General features: G+C 52.5%; 11 protein-coding genes and 1 non-coding gene across 12 annotated transcripts; 6 read left to right on the top strand and 6 right to left on the bottom strand.

Moving 5' to 3' along the window:
• Nucleotides 1-69: 69 nt before the first annotated feature.
• BJY04DRAFT_200238 (DNA-directed RNA polymerase core subunit RPB5) lies at nucleotides 70-1,372 on the bottom strand. The gene is made up of 3 exons (XM_073712896.1): nucleotides 1,208-1,372; nucleotides 1,071-1,153; nucleotides 70-978 (listed from the first exon to the last, which is right to left on the bottom strand). The coding sequence occupies exons 1-3, from the start codon at nucleotides 1,304-1,306 to the stop codon at nucleotides 453-455; spliced, it is 708 nt and encodes a 235-aa protein (XP_073566118.1). The 5' UTR covers nucleotides 1,307-1,372; the 3' UTR covers nucleotides 70-452.
• A 147-nt stretch (nucleotides 1,373-1,519) lies between these two features.
• On the top strand, nucleotides 1,520-3,445 carry bfr1 (putative nuclear segregation protein (Bfr1)). Its single transcript, XM_073708739.1, has 3 exons — nucleotides 1,520-1,819; nucleotides 1,977-3,155; nucleotides 3,205-3,445. Exons 1-3 carry the CDS (start codon nucleotides 1,691-1,693, stop codon nucleotides 3,340-3,342), a joined length of 1,446 nt encoding a protein of 481 aa, XP_073566117.1. The 5' UTR covers nucleotides 1,520-1,690; the 3' UTR covers nucleotides 3,343-3,445.
• A 776-nt stretch (nucleotides 3,446-4,221) lies between these two features.
• On the top strand, nucleotides 4,222-4,605 carry BJY04DRAFT_223238 (uncharacterized protein; the record flags this gene model as incomplete). Its single annotated transcript, XM_073717636.1, has 2 exons — nucleotides 4,222-4,239; nucleotides 4,294-4,605. 2 exons carry the CDS (start codon nucleotides 4,222-4,224, stop codon nucleotides 4,603-4,605), a joined length of 330 nt encoding a protein of 109 aa, XP_073566116.1.
• Nucleotides 4,606-5,386: 781 nt separating this feature from the next.
• BJY04DRAFT_223237 (uncharacterized protein) lies at nucleotides 5,387-5,695 on the bottom strand (the record flags this gene model as incomplete). The annotated part of the gene is made up of 1 exon (XM_073717635.1): nucleotides 5,387-5,695. The coding sequence occupies one exon, from the start codon at nucleotides 5,693-5,695 to the stop codon at nucleotides 5,387-5,389; it is 309 nt and encodes a 102-aa protein (XP_073566115.1).
• A 1,324-nt stretch (nucleotides 5,696-7,019) lies between these two features.
• Nucleotides 7,020-7,652, bottom strand: BJY04DRAFT_223236 (uncharacterized protein; the record flags this gene model as incomplete). The annotated part of the gene is made up of 1 exon (XM_073717634.1): nucleotides 7,020-7,652. The coding sequence occupies one exon, from the start codon at nucleotides 7,650-7,652 to the stop codon at nucleotides 7,020-7,022; it is 633 nt and encodes a 210-aa protein (XP_073566114.1).
• A 522-nt stretch (nucleotides 7,653-8,174) lies between these two features.
• Nucleotides 8,175-11,403, bottom strand: BJY04DRAFT_231758 (glycoside hydrolase family 35 protein; the record flags this gene model as incomplete). Its single annotated transcript, XM_073719616.1, has 5 exons — nucleotides 8,175-9,508; nucleotides 9,553-10,733; nucleotides 10,784-11,086; nucleotides 11,146-11,222; nucleotides 11,269-11,403. 5 exons carry the CDS (start codon nucleotides 11,401-11,403, stop codon nucleotides 8,175-8,177), a joined length of 3,030 nt encoding a protein of 1,009 aa, XP_073566113.1.
• Nucleotides 11,404-12,196: 793 nt separating this feature from the next.
• On the bottom strand, nucleotides 12,197-15,091 carry BJY04DRAFT_143801 (tRNA (cytosine-C5-)-methyltransferase). The gene is made up of 4 exons (XM_073708738.1): nucleotides 14,981-15,091; nucleotides 14,736-14,929; nucleotides 12,575-14,674; nucleotides 12,197-12,528 (listed from the first exon to the last, which is right to left on the bottom strand). The coding sequence occupies exons 1-4, from the start codon at nucleotides 15,002-15,004 to the stop codon at nucleotides 12,228-12,230; spliced, it is 2,619 nt and encodes an 872-aa protein (XP_073566112.1). The 5' UTR covers nucleotides 15,005-15,091; the 3' UTR covers nucleotides 12,197-12,227.
• A 120-nt stretch (nucleotides 15,092-15,211) lies between these two features.
• Nucleotides 15,212-15,284, bottom strand: BJY04DRAFT_t145. The gene has a single exon. It is a non-coding gene; the product is annotated as a tRNA-Lys (tRNA).
• Nucleotides 15,285-15,729: 445 nt separating this feature from the next.
• On the top strand, nucleotides 15,730-16,713 carry BJY04DRAFT_143792 (DJ-1/PfpI family protein). The gene is made up of 3 exons (XM_073708737.1): nucleotides 15,730-15,836; nucleotides 15,899-16,091; nucleotides 16,157-16,713. Exons 1-3 carry the CDS (start codon nucleotides 15,772-15,774, stop codon nucleotides 16,589-16,591), a joined length of 693 nt encoding a protein of 230 aa, XP_073566111.1. The 5' UTR covers nucleotides 15,730-15,771; the 3' UTR covers nucleotides 16,592-16,713.
• A 903-nt stretch (nucleotides 16,714-17,616) lies between these two features.
• BJY04DRAFT_200223 (uncharacterized protein) lies at nucleotides 17,617-18,658 on the top strand. Its single transcript, XM_073712895.1, has one exon. The coding sequence runs from the start codon at nucleotides 17,811-17,813 to the stop codon at nucleotides 18,273-18,275; it is 465 nt and encodes a 154-aa protein (XP_073566110.1). The 5' UTR covers nucleotides 17,617-17,810; the 3' UTR covers nucleotides 18,276-18,658.
• On the top strand, nucleotides 18,061-20,226 carry BJY04DRAFT_143768 (uncharacterized protein). Its single transcript, XM_073708736.1, has 4 exons — nucleotides 18,061-18,609; nucleotides 18,680-18,829; nucleotides 18,879-19,138; nucleotides 19,202-20,226. Exons 1-4 carry the CDS (start codon nucleotides 18,341-18,343, stop codon nucleotides 19,978-19,980), a joined length of 1,458 nt encoding a protein of 485 aa, XP_073566109.1. The 5' UTR covers nucleotides 18,061-18,340; the 3' UTR covers nucleotides 19,981-20,226.
• Nucleotides 20,227-21,145: 919 nt separating this feature from the next.
• BJY04DRAFT_223231 (PLAC8 family protein) lies at nucleotides 21,146-21,663 on the top strand (the record flags this gene model as incomplete). Its single annotated transcript, XM_073717633.1, has 3 exons — nucleotides 21,146-21,200; nucleotides 21,262-21,359; nucleotides 21,424-21,663. The coding sequence occupies 3 exons, from the start codon at nucleotides 21,146-21,148 to the stop codon at nucleotides 21,661-21,663; spliced, it is 393 nt and encodes a 130-aa protein (XP_073566108.1).
• Nucleotides 21,664-22,018: the final 355 nt, after the last annotated feature.

Genomic DNA, 22,018 nt, shown 5'->3' with positions numbered 1-22,018 from the left:
AGTAAACAGCAGTCAGCATCGAACCTCAAATGTCCAACTCCTTGAAAGATCACGAATGTACTAAGTCGTGGTAAGTAGTACAGCTGTATTGTTTTGTTTTAGGTGTTACATCACTAATATAAACCAAGATTGGGAAAATCATACACCGTGAAGTGAGGGAAATAGAAACACCGTCCTGAAAAGTTCGTGTTTTCGCCGTTACGCCATGCTGCCCAATGCCTGCTTTCTCTTGTTTTTTTTCTTTTGTCTCCGGTATGTTTTGTGGGTGAAGTTGTGGTTGTGGTCGACCTGAGCTCTGACTCCTTGATCTCCCATCCGTAAGGCTTCGTAAAGCCGACGCACTGTATCGGTATCGCTGCCGGTCGCGACAGAGTGCGTAAGACTGGATGGAGGGCTGAGAGAGTGAAAGTGGACTACAATTGAGGTTATAGAACCCAAGCTTGGATCCAACCTTAGATAACCCATCGGTAACTTGCATACCGCCCCGCAGTCTCACTCCGCCGAATAATCTTGACCACCTGCCCGCGCCTCAAACCCAGATACCTCGCGACGGGATCCGACACCTGGATCCTAGGCAGCTGCGACTCCTTCAACCTGTACCGCTGCAGCAGACGGGCCTTTTCCTCGGGACTCAGCAAGACGTGTTTCGGGACGAGTTCGTGGCGCGTGATGTTGACGAGGAGATCCTGTTCCTGGAAATGCTCGCAGATGCGGCCTGGGATTCCGCTGAGGAGACGGACGGCGGAGGGCGAGATCGGGGTCTTGGTGATGAAGATGCCGGTGTGGAAGTTTCCTTCGTCGACGGTGTGGTTGAAGGTGCGCACTTGCTTTGTGCCGATGCCGCTGTCGTCGGGGCAGAATTCGATGTAGATTGTGCCGCAGTCCGGCTGGGGGTCGCGGTTTGAGGGGGTGGGGAGGGGCGTGTATTTCGCTTTCATGGCTTCGGTGGGACGGGCTTGGATTTTGAGTTTGTCGCGGCTGTTTGGGATGAGTTAGAGGTTGTTGTTCAAGTTGCGGTGGTGGTGGTGGTGGTGGTGGTGGTGGTGGTGAAGAGGCTCGGGTGGGTGTACCTGGGGTATCCTTTTTCGTTCACATATTTGTTCCGGAATTCGTCGAGATCAATCCTTACTTCTTCGTCCGTGACCTCGTAGCCCTGTTGTATGCACGTTTAGGAGCTGTGAGTGAAGGATATACGGTGAAGACGTACGCGATCTTGCAGCATTTCAAAGACTGTCCTCCATGTGCGCCAAACCCGGATGGTCTCGCGCTCAGCTTCGTCGACGGAAATATTGTATTCGTCGTCCATTTTCGCGAGGAGGAAACGCAGACGAAGGGGATTCTAGAGCGAGCGAAAAGGTGAGAGCGGGCTGAGAGAAAAGTGAAGCTGGAGAGGTGAGTTCCAGCAGAGGATCGAAAAATCCGCTGACAGCGCTAACAGCGCCAACGGTAAGCGCCGCCAATGAAAAGAATCCCCCAGAAGCAAAAGGCCAGAAAGATTCAAGTCAATTCATTTTCCCCCGGCTGTTTCGTCCTATTCTTTTTCTCTTTTCCTCCCATCTTTTCTTTTTCTATATTTCTTTCCTTTCTCTTTCTATAATTTCCCCGTATTTTGGGAATTTTCCTTGGGGATTTGTTTCTCCTTAATTTTGTCCTCGAGTCCGCTCCCTCCTTCACCTTCCCCGCCCAAACAATGGCCGACACTGTCAAAACCGAGGTGGCCTCTGAGCCCAAGGTGAGGCCTACGAGGCCTGATGAGGAGACCTTCAAGGCCAACCTCGCCCAGGCTGAGAAGGAGCATGCTGCTGTTCAGGAGAAATTGGTATGCGCCTTTTCCCACTCAATTGCCCGTTATACACAGTCGCACAATGTCAATCGCACTGTCACGTGGAAATTCGCCTGTCGATATTGCCGATTACCAATTGATGCCTCATGTCATTTACTGCTTATATTCTGTCACCCTGTACTAATTATACCAGAACCAAGTCAAGGCCAAGATCGAGACCGCCAAACCCAACAACCAGGACTCGCCCGTCGCCAAGAGACAGCAAGAACTCCGCGCTGAACTGTCATCTATTCGCCAGAAGCAGCAAGGATTCAAGGTCTCAAGGACCAGCACCCAGGAGAAGATCAATGCCATTGATGCGACGCTCAAGGCCCGCATTGCCGAGCAGAACAACTCCCGCACCCGCATGTCGTTCAAGAACGTTGACGAACTCGACCGTGAAATCTCCCGCCTCGAGAAGCAGGTCGACTCCGGTACTCTGCGCCTGGTCGATGAGAAGAAGATCCTCGCCGATATTTCCAGTTTGCGCAAGCAGCGCAAGAACTTCGCCAGCCTGGAGGACGCCCAGAAGGTTATTGACGACCTCAAGTCGCAAATTGCGACTCTCAAGAAGACCCTCGACAACCCCGAGGCCAAGGCTCTGAGCGACAAGTACACCGAAATCCAGAAGGAGCTCGATGCGATCAAGGCGGAGCAGGATGGCGCTTTCAAGAATTTGAACGCTCTGCGTGACGAGCGCACCAAGCTTCATGGCGAGCAGCAGGCCAAGTGGACCGCCATCCGTGAGGTCAAGGACAACTACTACAAGGCCCGCAAGGCCTACAAGGAGTACGAGGACGAGGCTTGGAGGGTCCGCCGCGAGAAGCAAAAGGCCCAACGCGAGGCTTTCGAGCGCGAGAAGAAGAGAAAGATTGCCGACAAGAAGCTGGAAGAGGCCTCTCGTCCCGCCTATACCGACGAGATCTTGATTGCTCAAGGTCTTATTCGTCACTTCAACCCCGCCTACGACTTTTCCACCCTTGGTTTGACCGACAAGAAGGATCTGTCTTCTGGCTTCCGTGCTGAGGTTGGCCGTACCGTGGATGACTCCAACATCAAGGGCATGAAGGTGCTGAAGAAGGAGGAGGACGACTACTTTGTTGGCTCCGGCGGCAAGAAGGGAAAGAAGGGCAAGAAGGGCAGCGCCAACGGCTCTCCTGCTCCCGCTACCCCTGCCGAGACCAAGTTCAACATGAACGTCGGTATCATCGAGGACTTTGCCAAGGTCAAGATCGACCCTCCTATGAACCAGGCCGATGTCCCTGCTGTTGTTGAGAAGCTTGCGGCCAAGATCACCGAATGGAAGACCAACCAGGCTTCCAAGACTGAAGAGGTAAAGCTCGACTGTTCAAGAGTCAATGAACGCTGCTAACATTGTGTAGAACATCAACAAGGCCAAGGAAGAGATTGCCCGCCTCGACGCGGAAGAGACCGCCGTTGACAGCAAGACCGGCGAGAAGGATGCCACCACAGAGGTTGCCGAAGACCTCCAGAAAGCCTCCCTCGAGGAAAAGGCCTAGAGCTATTAGAATCCTGCATAAGCGTTGAACTACAGCATCAGCGGATACCTCCTTGACGTTAGATCTGCGGAACCTCCAAAAGTCTAGCATTACTCCGTACCACCTTTTCTTATTCCATCGTCACCGCATCCATTACTCATCGTCATCCTACTCATCTCTCCATCTCTACTGTTTTCCTTTCTGACGATATTTTTGTCTAACCTTTTCACATGATGCTCTTTAAGCATTGGTTCTTGTCATTATATTCCTCTGTTGTAATTGATCTCCCCTCTCCCCAAGCGTGCAGGGAAGCAGGACTTTGAGCGAATTGTACGTATTGATCTGAGTTGGAAACAAGAAGCAAGTCGAAGTCATCAGACAAATCATGATTCATTCCGTAAGACGTGAGTGGGTGGGTGACAGTTGACAGCGTTGGTGCAGTGGCTGTGCAGGAAAGAAGCGTCCGACTGGAGAAAAGCTGAGCCACTCTGCTGTCCTCCGAGTAGTCGTAAGCGCCGCAGTATTCATCATTTGAAGTTTCGACTGCGACACGATAATAATAACCTCGTTGGAAGGCGAAGTTTTTGAGTGGTAACAGAGCTGCCTAATACGAGCAGTGGCGCCAAGTTCAGACTCCCCAGCGGTTGCAAGAAATCAAAAGACAGGCTAAAAGTCCAAGAACTCGCATCTCGGCTCCTTCTCTCTTTCTCCTCCTCGCCCCTCTTCTCTTCGTATATCTCTGTGCTGGTTGTCTTTATCGTGGTCGCTCCCTCAGTCCACCCGTTTGCGCTAGACTAGACTATCCTCGGCGTCTAACACCTCCTTGCGCCTTCTCCCCAACAATTTCTCAACCTCTCCATCTGTCAGCCCTGCCAACCCTCTTCTCTCACAACCGCCAAAATGTCCTACAACAAGCCCGTACGTTTATTCTGGTGATTTCACCTTCCGTTCTATACTAACAATACTAACTAGGACGGTCCTCCCCCTTCCTACCCGGCTCCGGTCCACGACCCCTACGCCCAACCTCCCCCCGGCGCTCAGCAAGATTACTACGGCGCCTCTCCTCCCCCTCAAGGCCAGGGCTACGGATACCCTTCTCCTCCTCCCCAGGGCGGTTACCCGGGCCAACAACAACCCATGTACTACCCACCACAAGGCCAGTACCCGCCACAACAGCAGGGGTACTACCCTGAGGAGCAGCGCGGTGGCGGCGGCGGCGGCGGTCTCTGTGCTGGTCTCCTGGCCGGTCTCGCCTGTTGTTGCTGTCTGGATATCCTGTTTTAAGGGGCAGGTATCCTTGTCGAGGTCTCCTGCGACAACACCTATTCGAAAAGGATGAGATGGATGGGATGGGTTGTCTGCGGAGATCGGAGCCGTCAGGTCGTTTTCCTTCTATATCCCCTGCGCGCATACCTTTGACTGTGACTTGTGGAATCTCAGTGCAAAGCAGATGAAGACTGTTTATTCGCTCGCTAGGTCGTTTCATTTCGTTTTCTGTTTCCTTCCGTTCGGCGCTTGACTTGGGATTTTACGGGGCTTGCACATGGTTCCTGGGTTTCTGCTCAGCTGGCGACGGTCTCCTAGTTCATTTAATTAATACTGATATCACCATTCGTCTATACGTCTTTATTTCATGGGATTTGGCAGAATAGATTGACTGGATTTTTATGCAGCTCATAAAGTAGAGTGCTGATGTAATCATTGCTGGTCACGTGATATGTATATAAGATTATCTGTGTAGTTCATGCTTCATCTTCTACAACCATCACGAACACAACTCTGTATCATTTCTTGAGCATGCAGTTCATCTCTCTTACTTAGCCGCAGAACAGCTAGTCTCGCGCCGACCCTTCATCATCTGTGATGCTCCCTGCCATGCCCAACACTTTACAAAACAGCAGAGACAAGATACGATTCATGCATGATACTAAATGAAAGACGTCGATGAAGCGGCCGAGTGCCCAGTCAAGACTGGATGGCCCGTCGACACACAAAGCCTCGCCGAATTAGACCGTAAAGATTGTTCAAATGCAGTCTCGACCGAGTTGAAACTTTGCTTTTCTTCTCAGCCTATATAACTCAGATCCACATTCCACCAGTACTTGAGACACGTAAACGGCACATCCACATTCTGACAGCCCGCCACCGCGTCCCTGGCAAAGTAGCTGCGCACAAACCGCTCACACGAGCCGTTGCTGTCGCCTTTCTTCCACTCTTCCAGTTTCTCGGCCACCGAGATATCGTGTTGTTCCTTGGGGAACATCATGCGAATAAGCCGGAAGCTTTGGGCGGCGAGGCCGGGCCCGGAGGGGCTAAAGACTGATTCGTAACCGAATCCACCTGGGGAAGAACTAACAAGAGTTAGACTAGGCATTGGACTCCTCTTGCTGTTGCTGACTGGTGATGGGTTGTTGTTCTTACGTCTCTTGTAAGTGAACACGTTTGCCGCGCCCTTGCAGTCCCTTTGTGGGTAGGTTGTCACGGTGATGTCCAGGCCAAATTAGAGCCCAACAGCGATCGCGACGGGTTGGTCAGCTGAGATATCAATGCGATGCTGTAAGGGACGTGTGTATTACTAACGCCAGGGTAGTACGCTTTAGCAGCTGCTTCAATGGGGAGAGCATTGGCTGCTAGGAATGCAACCACAAGTCGAGAGATCATGTTTGCGGGGATATCGTGGATTCAACCTTTGGAGAGGCTCCTCTAGAATGAGTGGGTGGTGATTACCAGCAGATATATCTTGCAGTTCCCTTTGTTCGTGACGGTCGAGTGGGATGCTATAAAAAACAGCCATTGTTGCTTCTGCGCATCCATTGTCGCAAGCACTGCCCGCATGACACACACACACACACACACACACACTGAGAGTATCTAGTACACTGCGAATGACACTCCTTCCACTCAGCAAGAAGACAAAAACCGTCCCTTTTGCGGTTTCAGATTGGAAATCTCCACTCAGCCAACCACCCTCACCCGCTTGCCTTTGTCGCAAACTCACCGGAGCCAACGCTGTTATTCCCACCGCTGCCGGGCCTACTAGCTGCCCTGATTGAGAGCTTCCTAGCTGGTTCTAGCGATGAACCCACCCTGTTGCTGCACCTGGCTTGTCAGTATGGATATCTTTACCTCTATACACCGGCGCTTAGGGACCGGTCGTTTGCGGAGCAGTTGAAGTATGAGCATCGCCAGTTTCACTATGATCGTCTTGCGGGAATGGAAGGCGGGGTTTTGCCGTTTAGGCGGCATGGACGTGGGATTCGAGAAGCGCTTCTCAAGGGACGTTATGAGTTACAGGAGTGCTCGGCGTCGCGGGACAATGGAGAGCTTTTTGATACTAGGGCGGGGATTCGTCTTGAAACTGTACACAGTGAGACCGCGGAGTAAGTGTACGTATTTCCTGGTGTTAGTGGCTGACAACACTGAGAAGTTCTACTCATCCATGGAATAATCTCAGTGGCTTATTGTTGACCTTATATGAAAAGGAAGGGAGTACTTACACCCAGGTTCTCTGGAAGCGCTCAATCTAATCAATTCATTCGTAGAATCAACTCGTCACATTAACCTCATTAACAATCATATCTGGTATCATATCGTAAATCAAAGAACATCGTACTCAAAACATATCCCGTCCCCACGCAGTCCAGTCCTGTCCATTCCTCCTCCTCTCCCATCTCTTCAAATCATCTCATAAGACCTAACTAAGACCTCCCACTAAACTCACTCTCCCCACCCCCATAAGCCATCGGATCCACATTCCTCACACTCCCCCTCCGATACCTCCTCCCGCCCTCCCTCCCACTCTCACTCCAACTCCCACTCCGACTCCGACTCCGACTCCTGCTGCGATACCGACTACTAGGCGGCGGATCAACCACACTCTCCTCCTCAATAACCTCAACCACATTCCCCCCTCCTCCTCCCCTTCCTCCGTGTGAACTCTCCTCCTCCTCAACAATAACCTCCCCGCCATCTCCTCCCCTCCCCCGTCTATTCCGTCTCTGTCGCCGCCACCCGCCACTAAACACCTCCGACGGCGTATGCGACGTCCCGCTCATGCTGGTCCCGGTTATCGTTGAGGCGCTGAAGCGTCGACCGGAGGTTAGAGAGAGGTACAGCAGGTATAGGATGAAGAGGAAGCCGGCGACGGCGCCGAGGGTTGCGCCGGCGATTGTGCCGGGGGAGGGGGAGGTGGTGAGGCGCCCGTAGGTGGAGGGGATGGAGATTGTGTTGCCGGTGCCGGTTATGTAGGTTGGGTTGTCGTTTCGTTTTGAGGAGTGAGGAGAGTCGGGGGTGAGGAGGTGGTTGGGTGGTGGGAGTGGGAGTGGTGGCATTGTGTAGGGTCTGGACTTGAGAGGATGGGAATCTTATCGGGGCGGGAGGGTCGTTTGTCTTGTTGGTTTGGTGGTACCTGATTGTATTGTTTGTGGTGGGGGATTGTTGTCGCGGGTAGGTGCTGCACTTGCGCTGTCTTTCTCTCTTTCTCTTGCGTTTGCTGGTTTGCGGAGAGACAGCGGAAGTTAGGGCTGGGGGTGGCGTGGGGTCGAGGATTGGGTTTGAGACATGGTTTGGAGAGAATGCGATTGTTACAGTTTTTATACCGATGAGACTGTTTCTCAAGGGGAAATTGAGTTGCGGAGAAAATGGGAGGGAGTGAAGTGAGGTGGTGCGGTGCGGATGGTTTTTGGTGGTTTTATTCGGTGGCTGGGACTGCGTTGGCTGGCACGGATCGATGATCCCTGCTCTGACTTCACTTTCTTCACTCCGACATTTACAAAATTAGAATCCCCACTTGATTTCTGTTGATAAATAAAACCTTCAGTCCTATTCTGAAGTGCTCGAGACTACTGCTGCAACTAATAAACACCCCTCCTCTCGCGATACTTCGGCTGCTCCGCCGGCTTCACATCCAACGTCGTCCGCACCGGCTGTCCATGCTCCAACGTGAAACTCTCCAACTTCGCGCCCTGATCTTCCTGCGCCCAAAGCGTCACAGCAATCCAATTCTTGCCTCGATAATTCAAGATCCCCTCTGGAACAGGATACCTCGTCTGCGGGCCCACGGTGTTTACATACTTCCCATACTGCCACCCATTCACATACAGCTGCGCTCGATACGCCGGCGCCGGGGTGGTGCTATTCCCAAAGACAAAGGAAAGCGGCACGTCCCAGCCGCGCTCGATATCTAAATCAAACGAAGCGCTGTAGAAGCCGATACCCGGCTTCGAGAGACCATCCAGCGGGCTCGCGGACTTCCAGTTCCATTTCCTGGACGACGTAGGCGGGGATGGCTGGTGGAAGCCGTGGCGTTCAGGGAAGAGCCCGCCTTCGTTGAGCGGCCCGCGCGCACGATCAGTGTAGTCTTCTCCGCCGAGATTGCCGGTGATCTTCCAGGTGATGTCGCTGGCCTTGTGGCCGGGGAGGCTGTAGTTGATGATTCCGCGGGGCTTCTTCATTGCGTCTTCGCCGACGACCCAGTTGCCCTCGTAGCCCATGTTGTCGAGGACGACGGTGAAGACATACTCCTTGCCTTTTGCTAGACGCGGGAGCCGGTATGTGGCGTTGTTGTCGTTGAACCAGTTGTCGCCGGTCCAAGACCCGAGGTATGTCCCGCTTAGCCAGACGGAGCTGCCGAAGGCGTTGCCGCCTTGGGTTTGGATGGAGAAGTTTCCTTCGTTGCCGTTGGCTTTGAAGTGGCCGCGGAAGACGAGGTGGCCCGCGTGGAAGCCGTAGTCGCCGCCGTAGAGGGAGGTGGGCGTTTTGAGTGGGTGCATGGTGTTCTTGGTTGGGAGGTCTGCGTCTGGCCAGGCGGAATCGTCGTAGTTGGCTTGGGCTTCTGGGACTGCGTCGATGTACTTCCAGTTGAGGGATGAGAGGTCAGGGAGGTTGAGCTTCGGGGCGAAATATTTGACCTCTGTCGTCCAGATGCCGTTTTTGTCTACCTTGTGCTTTGCTTGTTTGCCGTTGATGAAGAGGTTTCTTGCGGACCGTGGTGCTCCGATGACCTCGACTCCTGTAGTTGTATTGAAATCGGCAGTAAGGTGTAGGTTGCGGCCGTCGACGAAAGCATTGCGGACGAGGTACCCGGCTTTGACGATTATGGATGCAGCAATCGCCTCCTCCGTGCTGTAGGGGATGCTCTTCTCTGTGCCTAGTTCGGGAACCCAGTAATCGTGCGCAGAGTTGCGGTCTATACTGTCAGTATATCTTCCTTTCACTTTTCATGGAACATACCGAGAAAAAGTATCTTCAGATCACCGATTTCAATAATACGCCGAGTAGGCTCGGCATCCCACGCAACAACCACAGTATTCCGTCGTCGCTCGGACTTGATGCTTGATCTTGGACCTTCGATGACTTTCACAGTCGCCCTGGACGACACAGCCAGTTCGTGGTGCTCTCCTGATCCGCCGTACAGCACCAGAACCTTGCCGTTATGAAATTCCTTCCATGTGAAGACTTCAGCAGTCGAGTAGAGTATGTTCGTACCCGCAACATCATAGTCTACCAGATGAATCTTCGAGTCGCGGCCGTTAAGGACCAGCGACCCTCCAAGCTGAGGAACCGTGATGTCACCAGCACTAGTTGGAAGGTTGAGCTTATAAGACGTCGACGCCTGGTTGCGATAGTCTGAGTGACGGATCACGAAGAACGAACCGGTGTCGTTTCCAAGCAGCGGAGTCACAGTCAGAGCTGTCGTGTCCGTGTAGGTAGTGTTGGTCAAGGAACCTGGAGTAGCGAGGAGGTAGGACGGGGAAGCCTTGATGAAGTTCGCCAGCAGCTTGATCTCACTGTACTTCTCTCGGTCGATCTCTCGAGTCTCTCTGATCGGTGAACCGTAGTCGTAAGAAGTGTATCCTCCTGCGTGACCTAGATTGCCCCAGTTCGTTCCGCCGAATGTCATGTACAGTCCGAGAATGGATACGCCGAAGCTGACAGCATTCTTGTGGAGAACTCTCACGAACTCGTGGTTTGTAAGAGCAGCACATCCCTCGAAGCCGCCTCCGCCCCAGGGATCGTATGCACCGACTTGATACTCGACTAGGGTATACGGTGTCGACGGACTAATCTCGAGGTGGAGATCGCGGTAATCGGTAGGTAGAGTACCCTCGGGCCATGCATAAGGGTCGCCGCAGTTGAATCCAATCGGGTAATTATCGTGTCCGTAGATATCCACCTCACCTTTCCCAGTTCCAGGAGCATTATGGCCACCGGGCCAGGCATCGTTGCTGATCATCGGCACGACAATACCAGCGTCGCGAGCCTGGTCAATGACATACTGGAAGTAATCAGGGTTCGGGAACAGCTGTCCACAGCAGCCTCCACTGTATTCATTGTCAGGTTGGTAGAGGATCACCGGGCCGCCATTGGTGATTTGGTATTCGGCCACAAGACCGGCAATGTGAGCCACGTAGCTATCAGATATTAGCAGACGAACTACCCGCCTAGATGAGCTGTCACTCACTTATCCGTAGCCTCAAGATAACTCTGGTCCGACGACCGGATCGTCCCATTAAGCCTCTGCAGCCAGCCCGGCAAGCCACCACCAGAAACCTCAGCATTGATATACGGCCCCGGACGAGCAATCAACCAGATCCCCAATCTCGCCGCGGCGTCAAAGAACGGCTCCCACGCAAAGCTACCTTCAGCAGTATACTCGCCGGGCTTACCCTCCACAAGAGCCCAGTCGACGTAGAATGAGACGGTGTTGAAACCGAGGGCTTTGACTTTATGCAGGAGGTCGGTCCAGAGAGAAGGGACTGGGAGTCTTCTAGGGTTAGTCTCGAGACCGTCATTCTCATGGGGTAGTTCCTTTGGAGGATATACCTCCACGGGTGGATCTCGGCAGCAAAGATCATGGCTCGCTCGCCCTTGATGAAGAGTGATTTCTCGTCCCATGTTACCTACCCTCCGTTAGAGTAGTAAAGTATTCGGGAAAGAGAAGCGTACCAAATCCTGCAGCAACTCCCGCTTCTCGGGATCCGGATGCTCCGTAATACTAAAGCCATTGAGCTTATGCGTGAGAGAAGTACCAATTGCCCGAGCCGCCAGCAAGGCAGCCGCAGTAACGGACAACAGTCGCATAGTGACCTTAGCAACAAGCAATCTCGCTAGTTGATCAAAATAAATTCTCAAAAGACGGGCCGATCGACGTATTTATCCTCTCACTTTAATTAACCCCGCCATCTCATCTCACCCCATTGTGCCAATCGCTGCGGAGGGGCATTGAGCTGGCCCAGGTCCAAATCATGCAAGGACGGTACAAGCTGCAGGCTGGGTCTTGCTAGCAGATTAGCTTTGACGAGAAGGGCGAGGACTTGCTCCGGACCCATCGATGACATGGAGCTTTCATTTCGCTAATGGGGTGGCCAAGCTTGGATAGATGGAGTGGGATGGAGAGTTGTGGTCGTCGCGGGGGAATTTCTCCGCATAGGTACGGTACCCCCGCAGACTGCAGATCAGCAGATTTCTCGCAGCCCCTCCGCCTCTTTGACTTACTCTTACTGAGAATTGTCGTGAAGAAGGGTATCTGTAACAGTCTCTTGCCTTGATGAGAACGTTTTGTTGGGTCAGGTTGCGGTGCTACTGGCAAGTGCTGTGGACTCTCAAGCTGTTTTTACTGCTCCGTATGCCGTATGCCGCAAGACGCAATCGACAAGGATAGAGACTACCAGACTCCTAATTATCCGGTTGGACCGTTCAATCCGCAACCTGGAGCTCTGCAGCATTTTTCCGGGCTAACGCAGCTCTAATAGCCGTATGCAGGCATCATACGGCCCAGGTCCGATACGTAGACGGAGCTCATCTCCGGTCTTTCCAGGGTTAGATTAGATCGGCGTGGAAACGAATGAACAGATAAAAAGGCTTTTATACCATAGCTGGTATATACTATCTCTAATGGTAGCAAATTATACAGTCGTGTTGAAGCGATCCTCTTCCTCGTTTGCCTGTGTGTATGTCTCCCGTGTGTCCATCTGCTCCTGCTCGTCTTGGCCGATGATCAGGTTCTCTTCCTTGATGGCTTCCTCCTCCGTAGCGAGGGCTTCCACGGCTGTGGTGGTGTCCTGTGCGGCTTGGCGCTTTTGGGTTGTGTTGAGGACGGGAGTGCTGTCGTTGAAGATTCGGAGGAGCATGGCTCGGCGGTCTTCCTTGGGCAACATGAGGTTGATGGAGTGGAGCGATCGCCAGAGTGGGAGGACCATTCGTTCGCTGTAAAGATTAGTGTGTGTGATTGAGTGAGGATAGTTGTACATACCTGAATTTATCATCCTCTGTTGGGTTAACGTAGAGGATACTGCATCCCATGGAAATGTCCCTGGCACGCTCGCCAATCTCTCCGAGGTCCTGCCAGCCACCGTCGTTGACCTTGGGGAACATTTCTACCAGGAGTTTCCGGAACGTCTCTTTCTGTGTCAGGGTGACTGCCCGGGTAGGGCCCAGCCAAGGCTCGACGATGCGAAGACCATCGGTTTGGATGCGCCACCGGCAGACATCAAGGCGCTGTGCATCCTGCTTCACGAACATCTTGACACCGCAGTGGACAAATTTGAGTCCATGGCCTTGGTTGGCAACAAGGATATCGCGGGCAAGGGCGCTGGTGTAGTAAACTGTTCTTGAGGGAATGGCTTCGGCATTACGGACCATGAACCGATCGCGAGGGAAGCGATCTGAGATATCAAAGAACTCAAAGACAGGCTTGAGGTGCTCGTTGTCTGCATCCAAATACCTGAAGGGCTCTTCAATAGGCTGACCAGGCTTGCGCTTCTTGAGCTGCGTCTCGGGCGCTGAAGGCTGCGGGGTCTCTGTAGCTGGTGTAGCGTTCGATGTCTCTGGGACGTCAGGTTGCTGGGCAGGAGGAGGCTGATGAACAGGGCGGTCTCCCATTACAACTTCGGCGCCACTGTCGAGCTTGGCCCGCTTGACGGGAAGTCCGTCTTCCAGGCTGTCGGCATCCCTCTTGACCGGAGCGACTTGACTCGTGGCAGAGTAAGGAAGCTGGTGGGTGGCCTCGGCAACAGACGCATTCTTCTGAGCCTCAATGTCAGCCTCGGCATCGTGAGGGACCATGTCGTCGAGCGCGTCAATCTTCTCAAGTGGCTCGCCGGTGCCGTTCTTCTGCTTGAACTCGAGCTCTTCCGTAAGCGCGGCCACTGTGCCCTTAGGGATGACCTTGGACATATCCTCGGGCTTGGCGCGGATTTCAGATTGCTTCTCGAGGACGGTAATGAAGAAACCACCCGTATCCTGCAAATGAGGATACACACGCATACACCGGTCGAGCGGCAAGTCTGAAGATGGCGGGAACATGCCCTCGCCAAGTCGGCCCAGGCCAGAGATACCTGACTTGGCCCTTTGCTCTTCAACCTCCGCCCAGCTGGTCCACATGCGGTCTTCGCGGTCCATCACCTTCCAGGTCTTCACACCGGGCTTTCTCTTCAACCCGGGCAGCTCGCTGCTGCAGTCGATGATCTTGACATTCTCCGAACCACCGCAGCGCTCGATGGCGCTAGCAACGACAGCCTCGTTCTCAATAGGGTTCATACTGCACGTGGAGTAGACCACACGACCACCGACCTTCAACATCTGCAGGGCGCGGACAAGAATCCGAACCTGAATCATGTGCAGTCCAGCGGCGTTCTGAGGGGTCCAGTCCTTCCACACACTGACGTTCTTCCGGGCAGTACCATCACCAGTACAAGGCACATCCGCAAGGATACGGTCGAACTTCAAGTATCTGTTCGGGGCCTGCTTGCCCTCGGCGCTGGGTTTCGAAGGTAAGCGGATCGAAGGGAACATCGTGGCGTCGTGATTCGTAACGATCAGGTTGGGAGAAGCAAGGCGCTTCATTTGGTGAACCAACATGTGCGCACGCTTGTGGTCGCTGTCGTTGGCAATGAGAAGACCAGTGGTACGTCCATCGTCCGCCAGTCCCTCGGGTCCAACGGGCTCGGGGCCCGCAGTTCCATCCTTGACTTGCTTAGACGCCTGAAGCATCGCATCCTCCTCGCCGGCATGGATCATTTCCATCAGCTGCGCGGACTTGCTACCCGGGGCAGCGCACATGTCCAGACACGTCATGCCAGGCCGCAAATCCATCAGAAGAGGAGGAATCATACTGACAACCTCCTGTCTGCTAATGTTACCAACATCGGTCTCGGCGACAAGGAACTTCTGGAACGAGGCAAAGGGCGGGAAGCGACGGATGACCTGCTTGGGGGTGCTCATGGACCAAGCGAGGCGATCGGGGTACCATTCCACGGGGCGGGGTGGCTCGACGTTGTTGCCCTCATACTGAACGGAGGTGATCTCTGGAATATAATAATCCTTCAGACGTTCCTGTACAGCAAGCGCGTGGCTTCATTCATGTCAGCACCGACTCCCAGAAAGCAGCTTGCGCCGAGCAAGTCCTAACGCACCCTTTTGAGCCTGTAAACCGGAAACTGTTGGGAAGATCCTTTCGCAGAAACTCCCAGAACACCTCCCGCTCCTCCTCCGGAACAAATCCCTGCTCGTTATAATACTTTTCGAATCGTTCGTTCGTCCGAGGAACATCCTGCCAGTTTGCACGCTCGCCGCCGCCGCGCCCGCCACCTTTTCCACCTCTGCTGAACTGCGCAAGGTCAACACGGGAAAATTCCAATTAGAATGGACCCAGACCAACCTTCTTCTTATCGCGTTTACCCATGACGAGAAATGACGACCAATTCTTCTGCAGTGGTAAATGCCTGCAGACCGGAATTTTTGGCAGCTCCAAAAAGATGCCGCTCGGGAACATCGTTGCTCCGCCAATCGACCGGCCCGCAAGTTCCTTATATAATCCCCGACTCCACCTTTTGCCGCCCCGCCATTAAAAAAATCGACCCGAAGAGGTCGAAAACTTCAAAAAGAACACAGCCCAACGCGGGGGTTGAACCCGCAACCTTGAGATTAAGAGTCTCACGCTCTGCCGATTGAGCTAGCCGGGCTTCGTTATTGGAATGTTGCTGGTTTAAGCGGTAGAGCAGTGAGCCGTATATATGCAGTCCGTTGCACTGCCGATCAAGCTGGTGGTCATGCTCTCCAGGACTGTGATTGAGCTAAATGGGCTTCTTATTTAATATGGGCCTTATGAGCATATTAGTAGTATGTATACTATCTCTAGTATACCACAGATCACTTAGTGTCGCACTATTGAGAGTGCCGGATCAGTATTATTGGTGCAGACACAGAAGACCTACGTTAGGGTTGCATGTTGATACTTCAAAGCGGATGGCAAGTCGAAGCGACCGCGGAAGACGGAGGGCAACTTTAGGCGGGAACACCAGCAACCCTATGCATAGCTTCACACTAGCCTTTTTTGGACAAGTAGCATGTCCTGGCGAAGATATATATAAAGGCCATGATCTCTACTTATCCATGGTAAATCAGAACCAGCAAGCCAAACAGTTGATCATCATTCAGTCCAACTTCAAAATGTCTCCCATTGACCTCCGCAACCCCGGACGCTCGATCCATGTCGGCGTTATCCTGTTCAACTCGTATGTATGCCTTACTCATACTACGCATATACAACAGGCTTGGACAATCACTAACAAACAAGTGTGACCGAGCACCTCGATATCGCACCCGCAGGCTATTTCTCTACCCTCAGCAAAGACTTCCTCGACCATGCGCCTCCTGAGCTCCTCCCTGAGGAGTTCAAGCCCCTGGCGCTGGATATCGTCTATCACTGGGTGACCGAGGACGGCAAGACGCCTGCGACGCTGACCGGCAACTTGAAGGTGCTTCCGACGGTATGTAGTCTAAATTTTCCTTCCAGTTGTTCTCAAGAGAACGGGCTGATCTTTTGTTTCTCAAGGACTCGTTCGAAACCTGCCCAACCCTCGACATCGTCCTCATCGGAGCTCTAGTTGGACAATACCAGGTCAGCGAGACCGAGAAAGCCTTCCTGCGTAAGGCGTACGAGGACTCCACCGCGCTTCTTCTTGTCTGCGGTGGGTTCCAGCCGGCCCTTGCTGCAGGACTGCTGGAAGGAAAGACCGCCACTGCGCCACGCCCGATACTCAGTACGGTGAAGAAGCTGGCGCCCGGAGTCAACTGGGTTGAGAAGAGATATGTGCGTGATGGCAAGATTTGGACGACTGGGTCGCTCTTGAACGGGCTCGATATGGTTGCGGCGTTTGGAAGGGAGACTTGGGGAGGGAAGAGGTTCTTGGTGGATGATTTTGTGCCGGAGGGGGCGTGGCCGGATAGGGATGTCGATTATAAGGATGCGGCTGAGTGGAAGATTTGAATTGTCTGCTTTGGTTTGAGATGATGGATATAGATATAGTGTTGTGTATGGTTTTTTTGTTGAGTACTCAACACTCAACTGAGAATGTGTCTGATGTCGATGACTATCTAACAGAATCATGTCAAGCCTGCGTGCTTAAGGCTAATCTAAGCAGGAAATTATAAGCAACGTACCTCTACCTAGCTGATAGCATTTTGACGCAATGTGACCAATTCTCAACTAGAAATTTACCCCATCCTCGACCATGGCGTGTTGGAAGCAACATCTCTCGAGGCCAAAACTTCTTTCTTCATCTGGCTTTGAGATCACAGGTGCAGTCCAGGTGGCTGATGCGGAATTCGCCAGTCCAAATTTGAGCGAGCCTCATGACAACAGCGTCTCAAAAGTATGTGTTGCAGCTGGCCCGGAGCATTCCATTTCAGGTGATCCTTTCTTCGAAGAAAAGACCATCTATTCGATCCTCAACAGCCGGATGTGGATTGTCTGGCAAACCACCCAGTCTTCCGGGATGATAGAGGGCTTCTCATATCATCATCAATGTATTTTTTCAGCAAGCCAATGGGTAGTCAGTGGTCTATGTTTTGGTTGTGTTAGTGAGTTAGGCGAGGATTGGGTGGGGTTGGGATGCTGGATGGGAGGTTTTGTAGCTTGGAAAGCGATGGTAAGTTGGGCGTGATTGCCCAGAGCATGGCAACATTTCGGAATCTCCATTAAATCGTATATCCTTGTCACTTAGGTAAAGTGCATTCAGCCAATTGCAATGACTGAGAGGTGATTTGGGAGCCGCGAGGCTGAGAGGGAACGACCCTGCGCCTTGCCCCTCCTTCCAAGCCTGCCACTTCCACCACTTTCACAGGAAATCTGGTTTGCAGCTAAGGTGGAAACTCGAGGAGGAGAAGCATGAGGTGGAAATGTTATGGCCTCGGGCTAGCGGTGAATCAAGGATGAGGAGGGCCAGTCATGTGATGCGACTATGTATTTAAGCGAACCGTCACTTCAATCATGACTTATCTCCTCATCCTCACATTGACTGCCCTGAAGCTCGTCGCCCAGGAAGTATGCAACCTTGATCCTGAATTGCCCAGTCCAGTAGTTCATCCTGAACCGCGAGTGACAGGCCCATACCGTCGGATGATGGAAAGGGCACTAAGAGCACCCACTTTGTCTGTCTTCTTCCACCTGATCTAAATCAGCACTTCATCACTTATTATCGAGGAATATGGGGACCGAGACTGAGTTTGTTTGTCCGCGTCCTCGAAACACAAGAGCATGCGACAAATGCCGCGCACGCAAGACCCGCTGCCTACCGCAAAAGAAACCATCGGAAGCAGCGGCTTGTCAGAGGTTCATTCTTTATCACCGTGTTTACACAGCAGACTGTGCTAAGATTATTCTAGATGCGCAAAGTTGGGCTACACCTGTACTTTTGATACTGCCACTTTGCAACCTACTCGGTTGGTGCCTGACCTTATCCCGGGAAGAAATACCAGCTCATCCAACATCAACAGCAAGGTGCAGCCAGCTCAGGACCAGTCAAAAGCCACCAGCCAGTCTTCTAGCGATGATGTTATCTCTAGTCTCTTCGACGATACCCCAAAGCAAACCGACGACTCGAATCAACTCTTTGACTTCCACCATCGCGTCTTCCAAGATCAGCTCAGTGGCCATCCACCAACTGCGTTAGGACAAACAGCGCGGCAATGTCCCTTCTTCAACAATTCAGATACTACTGGAAGTACGAATATTGGCATGCCCGAAGCTGAAAAGCTGGTATCTCTCTTCAGATTGCGCGAGCAGTACTTCCCTTTTGTGAATGTTCCCGATACAGTCTCAGCTCGATGGCTCGCAAAACATAAGCCTTTCCTCCTACTAGCAATACTGACAGTCACCATGGGGGCCACTCCTCAGTTACAGCGAAGAACAGATGAACGGTTTCGCCGTGTGTTGAGTGAGAGGGTCATCCTCCATGGAGAGAAGAGCTTGGATTATGTGCAGGGTCTGTTGGTTTATGTTGCTTGGTAGGTTACGCATCCTTCATTTGTTGTGAATACAGATGCGAAGTGGGTGGATGGCTCTGATCCGTAATAGGTATCCCTTTCACCTACGACCGCTACGCAACCAGGCCTCCCAGTACATGCAGATAGCCAATGCTATGACCTCGGATCTGAAGTTGGCCCAGGGCACCCATGGTCAAGAAGGGCGAGACGCTTATCTTGCTTGCTATAACTTGTCATCTTTGTATTTATCTCATCTTTCGCCAATACTGGGGTTCTTACTGATTTAATAGGCCGTTCTTTATATCGCTACGGCCCGGTGGCCGTGGCGCGGCGGAAGATTTCGATCTGGCTCTTTGCATGCCAGTAAACTGCGAGGACACGAAAGTACAGTTCACCAAACTTCAATTGCTCTATGAGTCAATATACAAGCATGTGCCGGCACCGGAGTCTCTTGAGGACTGTTTCCAGTATAGCCAGAAAGTCATGAAATCATACTATCGACAGTTAGAGATTCTTGAGTCATCGTTCCTGCCTCACGCCCAACAAAGCAGTAAGTAATTCACACTCAAACCATCCCGATGGCAATGTTTTTAATGCAGTGCATTTACTCAAGTTTCAAACTGGCTATCAAGACTCTTCCTCAGGGTCAGCATAGCTTTCTTACCCCTGAAACCTCACCAACCACGTTTATCCCAGCGATTCCCAGTCCCTCCTCTTCTGTCTGCTTTACCAAATAACATAAGTCCCGTGGCTGTGTGTTTCTCCGAGATCCAAACTTTCCTAGAGGCACTCCTCTCGACACCGGTCGATCAATACGTCCACTTTTCGACCAAAGAGTGGTGCCAGGTAATTCTTACACTCAGTATGGGATCGCGCATTTGTTTCTCCAGTCTCACAAACGACAACTCTCCCAGCCCAGAATGGAACGAGTTTCAAGCCAAGGCAAAAGCAAAAATGCTCATCTATCTCGAAAGCCTTGCACACCGGATGGCATCGCTCTCTCCATCACCGACACAGCCGGACTCTTTTTGCTTGTTCAAGTCAGTCTTGGAGATTTTGATACCAACATATGCGCCGCCAACAGGCACTGCGCCTGATACTAGAGAAAGAAGCGATCCCTCAGAAGCGCAAAGCCAACCCCAACAGACTCACAAACATACTGGAACTCAGAATGCGAGCGCCAGCGCCAGTCGTTGTCCGGTCTTGAACGGGAGCATCCAACAGACGGACTTCTGGCGAGCTTTCGAGCAGGATACTCCGGCTGTTTCCGCAAACCTGCAGGCAGAGGATATCTTTGACCAGACAACCGTGGACGACGTGCTCAATGCCCCAGCAGATTGGCCGAGCCTATTCTCAGAGTGGGTTGTTGACTTCAATAGCGTATCACTATGAACAATAACTCTTCCGCGTGATAGAATCCTGGTATGCTGAAGACTGTCTCGCGAGCAACCACGTTAGACTCCTGAATGTGTCTTCGTAGCCGATGATTCAGAACTTGCTAATCACCGAGACATTCCTGCACCGGATTCTCTTTTAAGCTGAACGCTATGCAGCTCTTCGGCTTGGCACATTGCACGAGACATGTCGCAGTCATTCCTTGTCTTGACTTGGCGGATTATCCGGAGAAAAGAAACGAGGCGGTGCTCGGCAGGCTCATCGTTAGCATGGCAATCGAAAATCAATTGGAACACCTGCAACTGGCGCCGAGAGGGATAAGGGTGTTTATGTAGGAAATGGACCCCAATCTGACAGGCAGAGTGCAGAGGCACTGAAACTGACCTGGCCGGGGAAGGAGGAAATGAAAGTCTTAGACAAAGTCTTGGATGACGCGGAGGCTGTTTTGAGGACCGTAAGGCTGAAAGGGGCTTTCCCGAAAAGGGTGAGATGATGCGCACTGGACAACACGTCAATCTCCGAGATCAGCTTCGTCAGACCTTTCAATTTCTCCTTCTCTGTGTGCTTCGTCCGGAAAGAGATTGGAGTCTGGGCAGAAATTTTGACCTAAAGTGTCACCAAGAGCCTCCTGGAAACTGCAACTCGTATTCACGAACGTGGATCATCCGGCTAAGCCAGCTGCGCCGAGTGCTGTATTCGCGAATACGAGCCATGGCTGAGACTATAGAACTTTGTTGAAGATCAACCAAAAGATAGCAAGGGGCAGTATCATAAAGATTATCACCGTCTTCTCGTGTTCATTTCAGCCGCATCCAACAGGGAGCAGGCTTTCCCCAGACAAAGCCCAGCCAGAGCGCGTCACAGACTCGTGTCGGCAACACAGCCCCATACTTGACTGGAAGCATCCAGCGCACGTGCTGCCATTGGCCAGATAGGCTGTCTGAATTTGAGCATGGGTTCCCCGGCCTCCATCCTTCGTTTGCGAAACGAGAGGTGATCGTCCTGAGCTGGCGATGCAGTGCAACTGCCCAGGGTGGCTTGAGGGGGCTTAAAAAGCAAACTGCCCCTCTCACATTGAACTTGGATTTACTTCCTCCAGGTTTCCCCTGCAACCAGCGCGCACCGCTTCTTGGAAAATCGACACTAAATACTCCATCACAAAATGTCGAACGACTGGAACCACGGTTTATTCGACTGCTTCAGCCCTGTGAAGTCATGTACGTCCGCCCTCTCCAATCCACTCAATCACTCTCTCAGATCCTAACAGACACCCCGCAGGTCTCCTCGGCTGGTTCTGCCCCTGCATGCTCTACGGCCGAGGCGCCGAACGCCTCGAAGACCCTGCGCTCAAAGAAGGAAGCTATGTCAACGGCGACGTACGTCCGCCTTCAGATCTTATTGCAATCCTCGATAAGTTGATACTAACATTCGTTTCCTTAGTGCTGCCTCTTCGTCCTTGCCAACTGCTGTGGCCTCTGGTGGGTGCTCATGATGATGAAGCGGCGCGACTTCCGCGAGAAATTCGGCATCAAGGGCTCCGTCGGCAACGACTGCATCCTCTCCTGCTGCTGCGCTTGCTGTGTGCTCGTGCAGCAGGAGAAGGAGCTGGATGCGCATGCGAATCGTCTGCAGACGGGCGGGTACCAGGCACCTGGGGGGATGGCTTATGGGCAGAAATAGAAGTAGGAACCGGTTGAGATGACACGAGCTGGTGCTGATACTGTTGGAGAAAGATAATGCGATGAGGCGGACTGGAATGAATTGGATGCGATGCGATATAAGAGATACCTATGTGCGTGCGCTTGCCTGGTTTTGGGTTTGATTTTCCATTGCGTTTTGGCTGTCGCTGCGACTGCGACTGCGAGTTTACACCTTTGTTCCTCGAGTACCTAATCCTAAATACATACCTTCTTGCCTATATATACCCCGTCAGAGGCACTCTTGAGAAACCCTCCCCCCCTGCCATCCTCCCCTGTGCCGCCCTTGACGTTTCTATGCTATTTGGAAACCGATATGCCCAACACTCGAATGCCAG

The sequence above is a fragment of the Aspergillus karnatakaensis genome (assembly GCF_047715665.1).
Source record: "Aspergillus karnatakaensis strain CBS 102800 unplaced genomic scaffold BJY04scaffold_69, whole genome shotgun sequence".
Taxonomy (NCBI): Eukaryota; Fungi; Ascomycota; class Eurotiomycetes; order Eurotiales; family Aspergillaceae; genus Aspergillus; species Aspergillus karnatakaensis.
The sequence above is the reverse complement of the archived record's forward strand: the minus strand, read 5'-3'. Positions and strand labels throughout refer to the sequence as shown.

What these genes read in the sequence shown, in the direction of transcription:
- BJY04DRAFT_200238 (XM_073712896.1), bottom strand. Translation starts at nt 1,306, where the DNA reads ATGGACGACGAATACAATATTTCCGTCGACGAAGCTGAGCGCGAGACC. An exon ending in TTGAAATGCTGCAAGATCGC is followed by an intron (nt 1,154 to 1,207) that starts GTACGTCTTCAC and finishes TGCATACAACAG; the next exon opens with GGCTACGAGGTCACGGACGA. An exon ending in AACGAAAAAGGATACCCCAG is followed by an intron (nt 979 to 1,070) that starts GTACACCCACCC and finishes CATCCCAAACAG; the next exon opens with CCGCGACAAACTCAAAATCC.
- bfr1 (XM_073708739.1), top strand. Translation starts at nt 1,691, where the DNA reads ATGGCCGACACTGTCAAAACCGAGGTGGCCTCTGAGCCCAAGGTGAGG. An exon ending in CTGCTGTTCAGGAGAAATTG is followed by an intron (nt 1,820 to 1,976) that starts GTATGCGCCTTT and finishes TAATTATACCAG; the next exon opens with AACCAAGTCAAGGCCAAGAT. An exon ending in AGGCTTCCAAGACTGAAGAG is followed by an intron (nt 3,156 to 3,204) that starts GTAAAGCTCGAC and finishes AACATTGTGTAG; the next exon opens with AACATCAACAAGGCCAAGGA.
- BJY04DRAFT_143801 (XM_073708738.1), bottom strand. Translation starts at nt 15,004, where the DNA reads ATGGGTAAACGCGATAAGAAGAAG. An exon ending in GTAAACGCGATAAGAAGAAG is followed by an intron (nt 14,930 to 14,980) that starts GTTGGTCTGGGT and finishes GACCTTGCGCAG; the next exon opens with TTCAGCAGAGGTGGAAAAGG. An exon ending in ACAGAGGATGATAAATTCAG is followed by an intron (nt 12,529 to 12,574) that starts GTATGTACAACT and finishes TAATCTTTACAG; the next exon opens with CGAACGAATGGTCCTCCCAC.
- BJY04DRAFT_143792 (XM_073708737.1), top strand. Translation starts at nt 15,772, where the DNA reads ATGTCTCCCATTGACCTCCGCAACCCCGGACGCTCGATCCATGTCGGC. An exon ending in GGCGTTATCCTGTTCAACTC is followed by an intron (nt 15,837 to 15,898) that starts GTATGTATGCCT and finishes CTAACAAACAAG; the next exon opens with TGTGACCGAGCACCTCGATA. An exon ending in ACTTGAAGGTGCTTCCGACG is followed by an intron (nt 16,092 to 16,156) that starts GTATGTAGTCTA and finishes TTGTTTCTCAAG; the next exon opens with GACTCGTTCGAAACCTGCCC.
- BJY04DRAFT_200223 (XM_073712895.1), top strand. Translation starts at nt 17,811, where the DNA reads ATGGGGACCGAGACTGAGTTTGTTTGTCCGCGTCCTCGAAACACAAGA.
- BJY04DRAFT_143768 (XM_073708736.1), top strand. Translation starts at nt 18,341, where the DNA reads ATGCCCGAAGCTGAAAAGCTGGTATCTCTCTTCAGATTGCGCGAGCAG. An exon ending in CTGTTGGTTTATGTTGCTTG is followed by an intron (nt 18,610 to 18,679) that starts GTAGGTTACGCA and finishes GATCCGTAATAG; the next exon opens with GTATCCCTTTCACCTACGAC. An exon ending in GCCTCACGCCCAACAAAGCA is followed by an intron (nt 19,139 to 19,201) that starts GTAAGTAATTCA and finishes CATTTACTCAAG; the next exon opens with TTTCAAACTGGCTATCAAGA.